The sequence below is a fragment of the Stegostoma tigrinum genome, chromosome 46 (assembly GCF_030684315.1).
Source record: "Stegostoma tigrinum isolate sSteTig4 chromosome 46, sSteTig4.hap1, whole genome shotgun sequence".
Lineage (NCBI taxonomy): Eukaryota > Metazoa > Chordata > Chondrichthyes > Orectolobiformes > Stegostomatidae > Stegostoma > Stegostoma tigrinum.
This window is the reverse complement of record NC_081399.1, coordinates 1,250,223-1,263,856: the sequence shown is the minus strand read 5'-3', so window position 1 is coordinate 1,263,856 and position 13,634 is coordinate 1,250,223. Positions and strand designations below refer to the sequence as shown.

The 13,634-nt window shown below is 49.6% G+C and overlaps 1 protein-coding gene across 1 annotated transcript in view; it reads left to right on the top strand.

Moving 5' to 3' along the window:
- Positions 1-9,820, top strand: part of LOC125449509 (FACT complex subunit SSRP1-like) — a 31,011-nt gene extending 21,191 nt beyond the window's left edge. The window contains exons 10-16 of the mRNA XM_059642755.1: positions 1,134-1,266; positions 2,289-2,334; positions 3,649-3,778; positions 3,903-4,079; positions 5,255-5,352; positions 5,663-5,810; positions 9,648-9,820. Of these exons, the coding sequence (XP_059498738.1) occupies positions 1,134-1,266; positions 2,289-2,334; positions 3,649-3,778; positions 3,903-4,079; positions 5,255-5,352; positions 5,663-5,810; positions 9,648-9,692 (777 nt within the window). The 3' untranslated portion in view covers positions 9,693-9,820. The remainder of the gene's footprint in view (positions 1-1,133; positions 1,267-2,288; positions 2,335-3,648; positions 3,779-3,902; positions 4,080-5,254; positions 5,353-5,662; positions 5,811-9,647) is intronic.
- Positions 9,821-13,634: the final 3,814 nt, after the last annotated feature.

Sequence of the window (13,634 nt, the reverse complement as noted above, 5' to 3'; positions counted from 1 at the left end):
TCCTTCAGTGTCGCAGGGTCAGAATCCCTGGAATTCCCTCCCTAAGGGAGACTGTGGCTGTATCACTGCCAGAAAGATTTCTGTTCCTTCCCAGGATGTGTCTCATTGGCTGGCCCATCCCTAATTGCCCTTTGAACAATGTAGAATTTGATAGTACAGAAGAGGCCCTTTGGCCCATTGAATCTGCACTATCCCACTTGCCCACACTAGGTCTCAGACACCTTGGCTGCTAATCCAAGTACCTTTTTCAAGGTTGAGAGGATTCCTGCTGCACATCCCACCACCTTGTGGGGGGAAAAAGCCCATTCCTTAAATCCCCTCCCAACTTCCTGCCTTTCACTTTAAACAAATTCCCCCTCCTTATTGACAGCAGATTTCTGTCTCTGAAGGAGACAGTATGGGTTTTTTTAGGGTGGGGGTCACTCTCAATTCTAGATCTTTAGTAATGATTCAAATTTAGATCTCTCTAGTTTCCATCCTTGGGGTTGGAGACGTGCCATGTTGCTGCGGCCGTCCCAAGGGTGATGAGAGGTTGGGTAATAAACACCAGCTTCGTCGCTACCGGGAGATTGTGGGTTTCTGGCTGTGGCCTCTTTGCACCTATTGATATGGGGTCTGGACGCAAGAGAGGAATCTTCCACAGGCTGACCCTCTGTCGATCCCCTTGCTCTCATTCACCCAGCCTCTTCCACCCATCTTTTCCCCCGCCCCACCCCCCCACGCTCCATCTGTCCCCTCGCTCTCGTTGACCCCATACCCCACCCCACTCTCGCTCACCCTTCCCCCACCCCTGACCTTCCATCTCTCCCCCTCCACTCCCATTTGCCCTGATCTCTTTCCCCCCCCAGACTCTCCGTCTATCGCCTCGCTCTCGCTCACCCTATCCCCCACCCCCAGATACTCTGTCTGTCCACCTCCACTCCTGTTTGCCCTCTCTCGCTCACTCTTGTCGCCCTATTCCCCCACCCCACTGCTGAGAACCTCCGTCTATCTCCTTACGTGCATTCGCCCTGTTGCGCGCCCCCCCCTTCCTGCTCCCATTCACCCTGTCCGCCCTTGCCCCTCACTCTATCCGTCTATCCCCTCACTCTCGCTCACCATCTGGTTAACCACATCTGCTGCCTCTCCTGCAGAGCATCAAACAGAACTATGATGATTATGCTGATTCTGACGAGGACCAACATGATGCTTACCTGGAGCAGGTGAAGGCAGAGGGCAGAATCCGCGAGGAGGCTGCGAATGACAGCGAATCCGGCGAGGAGACTGGTAAACCTGGGTGGGGGGAGCTGGTGGGCACGGCGGAGGGGTCGTGTGGGGAGAGACAGCATCATAGATGCTATTGAGTGAGTTCACTGCTCCAACTGCATAGAGAACAGGAGATTTACAAATCTTCTCAAAACTCGCTAGAACAGGAGAGTTCCCTGGTTTGGTGTAATCTTGTTTTGTGCTTGTGCTCGCTGTATTTGATGCTCTGCTGACTTGGATGACCCACAGCCCGCGAAAGTCTCCCAAGCGTTCCCATCTCTGAATCCCCCACATCCCTCCTCAACATCTATTGTCTGGACTGGCCACACAAATGCATTGGCTGTAAGAAAGGTCAGACGCTGGGAATCCTGCAGCGAGTAACTCCCGCCCTGTCTCCCCTCAAAGCCTGTCCCACCATCTACAAGGCAGGAGGGTGATGGAATACTCCCCACTTGCCCCTGGATGGGGTCAGCTCCAACAACACTCCAGAAGCTCGACACTATCCAGGACAAAGCAGCCCCCGCTCGATTAGCCCCACATCCACAAACGTCCCAATCCCTCCCCCCACCGACGCTCAGTCACAGCAGTGTGTACCATCTACAAGGTGCTCTGCAGAAACTCACCAAAGATCCTCGGGCTGCACCTTCCAAACCCACGACCCACTTCCATCCAGAAGGACAAGGGGAGCAGGTACATGGGACCCCCCACCCCCTGCAAGTTCCCCTCCGCGCCACCCACCCATCCTGACTCTGAAATATACCCCCATTCCTTCAGTGTCGCTGGGTAAGAATCCTGGAATTCCCTCCCTAAGGGACACTGGGTCAACCCACAGCGCATGGACTGCAGCAGTTCAAGGCAACTCACCCCCACCTTCTCAAGGGGGGCAACTAGGGATGAGGTAATAGATACTGGGCCTGCTCATCAAGGTAACATCAAGATGATGTTGCCGTTAATGCTCTGAGCTGCTGCAGTGAGGCAGCAGTCTTGGAGAGGAGGGCAATGGGTAAGTGAGCAGCTTTCTGATGCCCCTGTTTGTTTTACAGATGAATCCTTCAATCCTGGCGAAGAGGAGGATGAGGTAGATGAGGAGTGAGTATTGGTTTAGGGCTGTGATAGTGAAGGGTGTGGTGGGTGGGTGGTGTTGATTGTCTGTGCGTGGGGGAAGCTTATGGTTGAGTGACCCCTGTGTCTCAACCTCGGGTAATGTTGTTGTGTTATACAACACTTAAGGGTAGAAGAGGGGTTTACATACATACGTAATCCTTTGAAGTTCATGTCACAGTTAGGCACAGTGGTTAAGAAGACAGATAATAAGAGCCACTGATACTGGAGTAGAGATAACATATTGTGGAGCTGGAGGAACACAGCAGGTCAGACAGCATCAGAGGAGCAGGAAAGTTGATGTTTCGAGTTGGGAACAAGAAAACGGGTCTGAATGTCAATTGTCCTGTTCTGTTGCTGCCTGCACACTGCTCCATGCTGTGGATACGAAGACGTTGCTTTCATTGCTCAGTCCTTTGAGTATAGGAGTTCAGACATTAGACAGGTGGGACTAGTGTAGTTTGGGGATTATGGTTAGCATGGGCTGGTTGGACCGAAGGGTCTGTTTCCCTGTTCTGTCTGTGTTGCTGAGTGGGGCTGACTGTAGGGCTATGATTGAGATGGGCCAGCCCTTTTCATGGCTAAGCATTTTAAAATAAATGTGGCCATCATCGATTTGGCCATCTTTTGTTGCCTGTCTGTGTTGCTCTCGAATCAACAGCATGGCTGTGGGTCCTTATGGGGAAGGCCACAGCCTAGGGGTATTATCACTGGACTGATAATCCAGAGACCCAGATAACATTCTGGGGACCCAGGTTCAAATCCTGCCACAGCGGATGGTGGAATTTGAGTTCAGTAAAATATCTGGAATTAAGACTCTAATGGTGACTGTGAATCGGTTGCTGGAAAAACCCACCTGGTTCACTGATGTCCTTCATGGAAGGAAAGTACCATCGTTACCTGGCCTAGCCTACATGTGACTCCAGACCCACAGCAGTGTGGTTGACTCTGAGCTGCCCTCTGGGCACCTAGAGACGGACAATAAATTCATGGGCCTTCATCTCATGAACAGCTTAAAACACAAGTTTTGTTTGTTGCACCAAATGGACTGGAGATAGAGCCTCCGAAAGTGGGGACAGGAACCCGATGGGTGGGTGGGACGGGCCTGTCTGTGTTAGAGAGGTCATAGGGGCAGGGGTGAGCCTGGGGGTGGTCTGGCTGGAGGTGAGGTGGGGGTGGGGGTGGGGGTGGGGGGTGGTAACCTGCTGTCAGGGTTTACTGCCTTGGGGAATATGCAGGACCAAAACAATGAGGCCTGCGAGCTAATCTCCCCCCTCCCCGGTTCCTTGCCCCCCCATCCAGGTATGACAGTAACGCTGGGGGCAGCTCCTCCAGCAGTAATGAAGACGAGAGTGGCAATGAGAAGTCCCGGAGCGTCCCCGCGAAGAAAGCCAAGGTAGTCAAGGAGAAACCTGCCAGGAAAAAGGCTGAGGTAAACTGTGACCTTCCTGTGTGTCTGTGTGTGTCTCCCCTCTGTCCCTGTCCTGGGAGAGGGTGTGTCAATGTAGAGGGAGCTTTACTCTGTATCTAAACCTGTGCTGTCCCTGATTGTACAGGGTAAGAAGTCTAAGGATAAGGATCCTCATGCTCCGAAGCGGCCAATGTCGACCTACATGCTGTGGTTGAATGCAAACAGAGAGAAGATCAAACTTGACAATCCCGGGATCAGTGTGACCGAGTTATCGAAGAAAGCTGGCGAGCTGTGGAAAGCCATGACCAAGGAGAAGAAGGAGGTTCTGGGGAATTTTTGTTTCCTATCCATGTCTGTGCCCTCATCCTCCCTGCTCCCTGATATACCTTATCTCTGGGCTGGGCTATTCCTGAGCCTCTCCCCACTCTGGCCCCACTTCCGATTGCCCACTCCATTGGGAAAACTCTCAGATCGGCATGCCTGCTCCTCACTGTGCTGTGTTCCCTGCCTGAAGCTCCAACAGCCTGCCAGTCTAACCTGGTACACCTCGTCTTCAAATCCCCTTCGTGACCTGCACAGCTTTCCTCTCTTTTTCACCCCCTCCTTCCCTTCCCCTTCACCCCCCCTCTGGTTCCTGTATAATCTGGAGATAACAGACTCCTGTGTGCAGTTCATGTCACTGAGTTTTGCGGGGTGTTGGTGGGGAAGTGGGGGGCCCTGCTGCCAAAGATGGATGTGCTGAGAATGACAGAGTTAGACGTAGATTGGTGAGGTCTAACAGAGTCAAAGGGTGTAGGGAGAAAGTGGGGATTAGGAGACTAAATTGGATGATCATGTTGAAGTGATGAGGTTGGTTTGAAGGGCTGAATGGCCTACCCTTGTTTTTAGTGTAACCTCCATGAGTCCCTACACGCTCCCAATCTCCGTAACCTTCAGTACTACCCTTGTGAACATCCCCCAGTTCCCATTGTCCATCTGCCATGCCTGTGGATATCAGCTTTGGCGTCCCACTCCTTTAAACGCCCTTCAAGGAACCCTCCAACTTCTGCCGCTTCGTCACAGCTGTCGGTCTCCTCTCTCCAAATGTCCTTTTGTGTCTGTGTTTCCCAATCTCAGAGGCAGCTCCCTGGAGCTCGGAAGGGAATCTCACATCTATAAGTGAAATCTGAAAAGTGGATATACTTCTCAGCGTCGTGTCTGATCCCCCTCAGTGTCACTGTTACAGCAATTCTTCTGTTCAGCTCTGAGCCTCCAGGAGGAATGACACACACGCTCGCCATATTCTGTCCTGTTCGGTAAAGTTAATCTCTGAAGGTCACTTGTGCAGACAACTCGCAGAAGATGAGACTGATGGTTTGATAGTGGGATTTTCTGTGATGAAGGAAAGTGGTCACTGGGAGAAAAAAGACCATTTCTCCAGAGGATCTGAAACAAGGTTTAGTATCTGACCCTCCTAATCTCCCTCTTTGTCCCCCTGTCTCTGACCTGCCCCAGTAGGAGTGGGATGCCAGAGCTGCCACGGCGAGGAAGGAATACGATAAGAAGATGGAGGAGTACAAGAGGAGCGGGAAAGCCGAGTCCTTCCAAAAGAAAAAGTGAGTGAGGGCGGGGAGTGCAGGTAGAACCCCGTCTCTTTTGTGCTGCTGTGCTGTCTGATTGTCTCGCTGTGACACTTGTTGTGTCTCTGTGTGTCTGTCTCTCTCTCTGTGTGTGTCTGTGCGTGGGTGCGTGTCTGTCTCTCTCTCTGTGTGCGCCCGTGTGGGGGTGTGTGCGCCCGCGTGGGGGTGTGTGCGCGTGCGCGCGCCCCTCTGTCTGTGCGCCCGCGCCCGCGCCCCGTCCCCGTCTGTCCGCCCGTCTCTATTTCCGAGCCGCTGAGCTGTTCCCTGTCACTTCGGCCCTATGTAGGGAAGCCGAGAAGAGCAAGTCGAAGGGGAAAGCTGGGAAACAGTCTGTGTCCAGAAGCACCGTCTCCAAAAGCCCTGTGAAGGGAAACGGGGACAGCTTCAAGAGCAAAGAGTTTGTGTCGAGTGATGAGAGCTCATCCGAGAGTGAGGTGAGTGTGCGAGTGACAAAGCAGAATGGAACCACCTCGTCACGCTTGGTCCTCGGTCAGAAACAGGAGCAGGCCACTTGGCTCCCTTGCTCTGTCAGATCCAGCTGCTCTTTCTCCCAAATGTCAACTCCAAAACCTCAGCCTGTTGAGTGAAAACTCTTCCTTCAGTCTTTTCAACAGTGACCAGTGTTTCTGGGTTACCTAACAAGGGGGAGCACCCTCCCTGTATTGAGCCTGTGGAACTCAGCATCTTCTGTTGCTACATGGTCATCTCCTGCACTGAGTTTAGGCCAACTTTGTCAAACCTGTCTAGCAAGGAATCTGATGCCCCTTCTCTGAGCTAGCTGTAATGCCTTCACCTACTTCCTGAAGTAGGCTGTCTGATATCAGGGCCTGTGGAGCAGATAGTTAACCTCTGTTCTTTTTGTATTCAGTCCCCTTCACAATAAAACACTGCATTTTACTAGCTAACAACGTGTGGAGCTGGAGGAAAACAGCAGGCCAGGCAGCGTCAGTGAGTCCCAATCCGAAACGCCAGCTTTCCTGCTCCTCTGATACTGCCTGGTCTGCTGTGTTCCCACAGCTCCACACTGCGTTATCTGACTCTAGAATCGGCAGTTCTTACTATCTCAGCATTTTACTAACTTTCTAGATTGCGTTCTGTACCTGCATATTGACCTGCTGTGGTTTGTGCACTTGCACACCTTGATCTTTCTGCACAGCCAGGACGGTGTGCAACTTGAAAGGGTCCAGAAAAAATCCATAAGGATGTGGCCAGGGTTGGAGGGCTTGAGCTACAGGGAGGGGCTGAATAGGCTGGGGCTATTTTCCCTGCAGCGTCAGAGGCTGAGGGGTGACCTTTTACAGAGGTTTATCAAATCATGAGGGGCATGGAGAGGGTAAGTAGGTCTTTTCCTCAGGGTTGGGGGGTGGGGGGAAGAGTCCAAAACTAGAGGGACGTAGGTTTAAGGTGAGAGGGGAAAAATTTAAAAGGGACCTGAGGGGTAACTTTTTCACACAGGCTGCTGCGTATATGGAATGAGCTGCAGGAGGCTCTGGATAGGTCTATGAATAAGAAGGGTTTAGAAGGATGTGGGCCAAATGCTGGCAAAAGGGAATAGATTTATCTAGGATATCGAGGTGATGACCTAGAGGTATTATTGCTGGACTGTTAACCCAAATAATGTTCTGGACACCCGGGTTGGAATCCTGCCACAGCAGATGGTGGAATTTGAATGCAATAAACATCTGGAATTAAGAGTCTAATGATGGCCGTGAATCCATTGTCGATTGTCGGGGAAAAACCCATCTGGTTCACTAATATCTTTTAGGGAAGGAAACTGCCATCCTTACCTGGTCTGGCCTACGTGTGACTCCAGACCCACAGCAAGGTGGTAGACTCTGAACTGCCCTCTGGGCAATTAGGGATGGGTAATAAATGCTGTCTGGTCAGCGACATTCTAATCCTGTGAATGAATGAATGGTTGGCATGAGCGAGTTGGACCGAACGGTCTCTTTCTGTGCTGTACAGCTCTGTGCATTATCTGTTTAGATAATGGGGACGGGGGTTCTTATTTAATCTTCCCACACTTTACTCCATTTGATAGATCTTCACACACTCACTTAAGCTTTCCAAGGCTTCTTTCCGTTCACTTTGTGACTTAGCTATTCTGCCTATCTCTGCGTTATTAGTAAATTTACCAGTTTATACTTTAGCCCATTGAGTCTGCTCCATCATCCATTGAGCTTGTGGCTGATGTGATCGTCCTCGATTCCACCTTCCTGCCTTTTCCCCAGAACTCTCGGATTCCCTTCCTGATTAAAAATCTATCTGTCTCAACCTTGAGTGCGGTTAGTTGAGCATAGCCAGTCTCAACATCCTTCATTGGTAAAGATTTCCCTCCCTTCCGACAGAAGAATTTATCTTGGTCTCTGTCTTGAATATGTGAACCTACATTCTGAGATTATGCCAAGTTGTCAGTGTAAAATGATCGAAAGTTGAGGCCCTCGCAGTGATCCCCATTCATTACATCTGGCCACACAGAAAATAGCCTGCTTTGTGCCTACTCTTTGCTTCTGGATGGCCAGCCACTAACTCTCAAGCTGCTACTTTTAATGCTGTACTATGAAATCTATTCAAATTACTCAATAGCATTTTCTGGTGATTGCAGTTCTCTCTCGTGTTCTCCTTCCTTCCCTTCTGCTCCTTGACTTGTAGTTATTTCTGGGATATGACTTGTGTTTTCTGCAGTGAAGACCAATGGGAAACAGCTGCTCGGCTCCCCTGCTATCCCTTAACTTTCCCAAATTAGTTCCCCAGATGCACATCCTGTAGGTCCGCTGTTCACTTTGTTCAATTTGCCTGTTTATAGAAACTCCGACAATCTGCAGTGATAGTCCCAACTCACTTTCAAACAGTAAAACATCAAGGAAAACAGGCCCTTCAGCCCGACCAGTCCATGCTGACCGTCGCAAAGTAAACAAGTCCCACCTGCCTGCTCCTGGCCCATATCCCTTCAAACCTCTCCTACTCGTGTTCTTATCCAAATGTCTTTTAAATATTGTAACTGTGTCCACATCCCCTGCTTCTTCTGGATGTCTCTCATTTCCGTTTCAAATCATTATCTCTTTTATCTTTATAAATCCTTATCTTTATCTCCTCACCATAAAAAAAATGCCCCCTAGGTTTGCTATCCCTCACTACCAGGAAAAGATACAAACTAATTACCTCCCCTATACCCCTCAAGGTTTTCACCAACCTCTCTGTAAACGTACAGCTACTTCTGTCTCCCCATTAAGCTTTTAGTCAAACTTTGCTTTTTCTTTATGTTCTATTCAGTTTTCTCACTTCTCACCTTTTGTACGGCTGTAGTCATATACAGCACAGCAACAGACTCTTTGGTCCAACTCGTCCGTGCTGACCAGTATCCTAAATTACTGTAGCCCCAGTTGCCAGCATTTGGCCCATATCTCTCCAAACCCTTCCCATTCATGTCCCCATCCAGATACTTTTTAAATGTTGTCACTGTACCAGCCTCTGGCAGCTCATTTCATACATGTACCACACTCTGCGTGGAAAAAGCTGCCCCTTAGGTCCCTTTTAAATCTTTCTGCCCTTAAACCAATGCCCTCTCGTTTTGGGCTCCCCTACCCAGGGACAAAAATACCATGGCTATGTACCGTATCTATGCCCCTCATGATGATTGGGAGGTGAACCCTTAGCCTCTGACACTCCGGGGAAAATAGCCCAGCCTGTTCAGCTCAAACCGTCCAATCACAGCAACATCCTTGTAAATCTTTTCTGAATCCTTTCAAGTTTCACACCATCCTTCCCATAGCAGGGAGACTAGAATTGTACAGATTATTCCAAAAGTGGCCCTAACCAATGTCCTGTACAGCCACAACATGGCCCAGCCAACTCCTATACTCAATGTACTGACCAATAAAGGCAAGCAGACCAAACACTGACTTCACCATCCTGTCTACCTGGAATCTGACTATATTTTTGTTTACGTTTGATGCTATCTTTGTAAGTTTTTAACAGTAGCTGTGGATTTTCAAATCAGACTTTCCTTACTTGAAGGAATGTATCTATTCCTGTGTTTTCTGAAATATCGCCTTTGTCACTACATCTGTACTGACGGTACACCCGTCCAGCTTAGTTATCATGCCCCAATAAATTCTTGTTGTGTCCTTTCTCCAGTGTGTAGGAAACTGTTCTGATTTACTTGTGTCTCTCTTTTTCTCTCTCTACCTCTACCTCTACCTCCCCCGACTCTTTCCTTCCCTCTCTTCTCCCCGCCCACCCCCCCCCCCCCCCGCCACCTCTGCCCACAGGGGTCCGAGAAAGCAGCCAGCTCCGAAGAATCTGGCTCTGATTAGCTGAACTGGTCAAGCTTTTGTGGTTAATTGCTGACAGTCCTTTGTGTCGATTTGCATCCCCTGCGTCCTGCAGTACCTGTTTGTAGTTTGTCTGCAAGAGTTTCAATAAAGTGCTTTTTTTTAAAAAATCTTGTTTTGTCTTTCGAGACTTTGTGGTTTTCTGTTACGTGAATGCACGACCCGACCCCACCACTCCCTCCCCCCACCGACGCTCAGTCGCAGCAGTGTGTACCATCTACAAGATGCTCTGCAGAAACTCACCAAAGACCCTCAGGCAGCACCTTCCAAACCCACAACCCACTTCCATCCAGAAGGACAAGGGGCAACAGGTACATGGGACCCCCACCTCCTGCAAGTTCCCTTCCGAGGCAGACCCCCAGGAGATTGGGAACTGAGGCAAAGTGACAAGGAAGTGAATGTCCTTGAATTTTCTTTGAACAAAATGATGGAATGTTTGAGGGATGACTGCGCAACGTGTTGGAACAAAAACAGGGGTGGGTAGAGGGAGCTAACATCAGCTCATCATGTTCCTTCACTCATCACGAGGAGCAACTTCCTGGAAACCCTTCCTGTCCAGATCTATGTCCAGATGTTTTCTTAAATGTTGTTTTCATACCAGCCTCCAAACGCTTCCTCTGGCAGCTCATTCCGTAAACACACCACCCTCTGTGTGAAAAAAGTTGCCCATTTGGTCCCTTTTAAATCTTTCCCCTCTCAATGTTAACATACACCCTTCTAGTTTTGGAATTCTATTCACCCTCTCCATGCCCCTCATGATTTTATAAACTTCGATAAGGTCACCCCTCGGCATCTGACGCTCCGAGGTGCAGGGAGCTGCAGCCTGTTTGTTGGAGCTCAAGCCCAGTCACGTACTTGTAAACCTTTTTCCACCCCCTTTCCAGTTTAATAGCAGCCCTTTCTTTCACAGGGTAAGCGGAATTGTACACACTACTCCAAGTACGCCCGCCAGGAGAATCTGTTAAAACCTGTGTTTCGAGGGATTTGGGCTTCATAGGCTGAGCCAGCATTTATTGCCCATCGCTAATCACAGGCAGCAGTTGAGAGTTAATTCCATTGGTGTGGGTCTGAAGTCACACAAAGGGGATGAGTGACTCCAATGGGCTATAAAATACAATGCAACGCAGCCTAGGAGCTGGCCCGCCAAGCCTGCACTGACTCCTACTCCTTATTTAGACCCACTGCTTACTGCCCGTGCATGGTATCTGTCCCTCTGTTTGCCTCCCGTCCGTGTGCCTGCCTCCACCATCTCCACTGGCAGTGCGTTCCAGATACCCACCACTCTGTGTGAAACATTTTCCCCATACTTTTTCACCCCCCTCTTTAAACTTTCCCCTCGCATCTTGAACCTGTGCCCTTTTGGTAATTGAACTTTCCACCCTGGGGAATAAAGCCTCTGCCTGTCCACAATATCCATGCTTCTCAATTTCAGTAGAACTCTTATCAGGTCCCCAACCCCCTCCCTCAGTCCCTGTTTCCAGTGAAAACAATCCAAGTTTATCCAGACTGTCATAACTAAAACCCTCCGGACCCGGCAACATCCAGGTCTGCATCTTCTCCACAGTGTCCACATCCTGCTGGTAGTGTGGGGGTCCGAACTGTATGCATTATTTCAAATGCAGTGTAACTGAGGTTTTATACAGTTGTAGCATACCAAGTTTTGTGTTTGATTGGCTGCCTGATGAAGATCAGCATGTTGTATGCCTTTCGGACCATCTTATCCACCGGGGTTGCCACTTTCTCTGGATATGTACACCCAGATCCCTCTGTGTGTCAATCCTCCTAAGCGTTCTGCTATTTATTGTATAATTACCCCTGAATTTGATAAAACATAGAACAGTAAGGGCCCTTCGGCCTGTGATATTGTGTCCAACTTTTACCCTGAACCTAAGGTCGATCTAAGTTCCACTCCTACCTTATACTATCAGCTTCCAAAATGCATCACCTCACATTCTTTATGACAACTTGGCCAACTCTTTATTCCAGATTCTGAAATTCGAGCCCAGGTTCTTTCGAATGTTGGCCTAGGGTTCTGGATTTCCAGTCATAGATCCATACAGCACAGAAACAGACCCTTCAGTCCAATGTGTCCATGCTGACCAGATATCCTAAATTAATCTAGTCCCATTTGCCAGCATTCGGCCCATATCCCTATAAACACTCCGCGTGAAAAAAGTTGGGTCCGTTTTAAATCTTTCCTCTCTCACCTTAAACCTACGCCCCTGTAGTTTTGGACTTCCCCCACCCTGGGGGAAAAGACCTCGTCTATTTACCCTCTCCATGCTCTTCAATCGGTCACCTTCACCCTCCGGGGAAAATAGCTTCAGCCTATTCAGCCCGTCCCTGTAGATCAGGCCAGAATTGCACACAGTATTTCAAAAGTCCTGTACAGGTGCAACATGACCCTCCCAACTCCGATACTCAATGCACTGACCAATAAAAGCAAGCGTACCAAACACCCTGTTCATTATCCTGTCTACCTGCGACCCCACTTTCAAAGAACTATGAACCTGCGTTCCTAGGTCTCTCTGTACAGCGACACTCCCCCAGGACCTTACCATGAAGTGTGTAAGTCCTGCCCTGATTTGCCTTTCCAAAGCACAGTACCTCACATTTATTTGAATTAACCTCCATCTGTCACTCCTTGCCCCATTGGCCCATATGATCAAGGTCATGTTGTACTCCGAGGGAACCTTCTACGCTGTCCACTCTATGTCCAATTTTAGTGTCATCTGCAAACTTACTGACCACGCCTCCTATGTTCACATCCAAAACATTTATACAAATGACAAAGAACAGTGGATCCAACACTGATCCTTGTGGTACACCGCTGGTCACAGGCTTCCAGTCTGAAATACAGCCCTCCCCACCCCCACCCTCTGTCTCCTGCCTTTGAGCCAGTTCTGTGTCCAAGTGGCTAGCTCTCCCTGAATTCCATGTGAGCTACCCTTGCTGAACGCCTTATTGAACCCCTGTGCCACCACCAGTTCCCTGCCTCTGACCTTCCACACTGTCCAGGCTCCTAGCCAGCATAGACAAAAGCCTTGCCGTGATATGCAGGTTAGTGTGGGGTCAGGGTTGAGTGACTACAGTAGGTCATTGGGACTGGGGTAGGCCGTGTCGAGGTTGGTGGGGGGAAGATGATGGAGGCGACAGGGAGGGAGTATGGTGGTGGTTGTTTCAGTCCAAGGGTGGGAGTGGATGTTGAGTCCTGGCAAGTGGGGGACTGGAATCCTGTTGGTTCGGGAGACGGGAATGAGGTGACGGATGTGCGAAGTAATCTGGGGGAGGGGAACATAGAACACTACAGCGCAGTTCAACCCTTTGGGCCTCGATGTTGCGCCAACCTGTGAAATCAAACTAAAGCCCATCTAACCTACACTATTCCATTATCATCCATCTGTTTATCCAATGACCAGTTAAATGCCCTTAAACTTGGCGAGTCCTCTACTGTTGCAGACTGGGCATTACACGCCCTTACTACTGTCTGAGTAAAGAACCTACCTCTGACTTCTGTCGCCCCTCAATTTAAAGCTATGTCCCCTCATGTTCGCCATCACCATCGAGGAAAAAGTCTCTCCCTGCCCACCCTATCTAACCCTCTGATCATGTTGTATGCCTCTATTAGGTCACCTCTTAACCTTCTTCTCTCTAACGAAAACAGCCTCAAGTCCCTCAGCCTTGCCTCATAAAACCCTCCCTCCATACCAGGCAACATCCTGGTAAATCTCCTCTGCACCCTTTCCAAAGCTTCCACATCCTTCCTATAATGTGGCGACCAGAACTGCCTGTGTTGTTTGTGAAGAGGCAGGATTGCTGTTGAACTCCCCTGTGTGAAAGTCACGGAGCCACAGAGAATGAAAGCACAGAAGAAGGCCATTCAGCCCATTACATCAATGCTGGTCACAAACAACCACCTGTCCG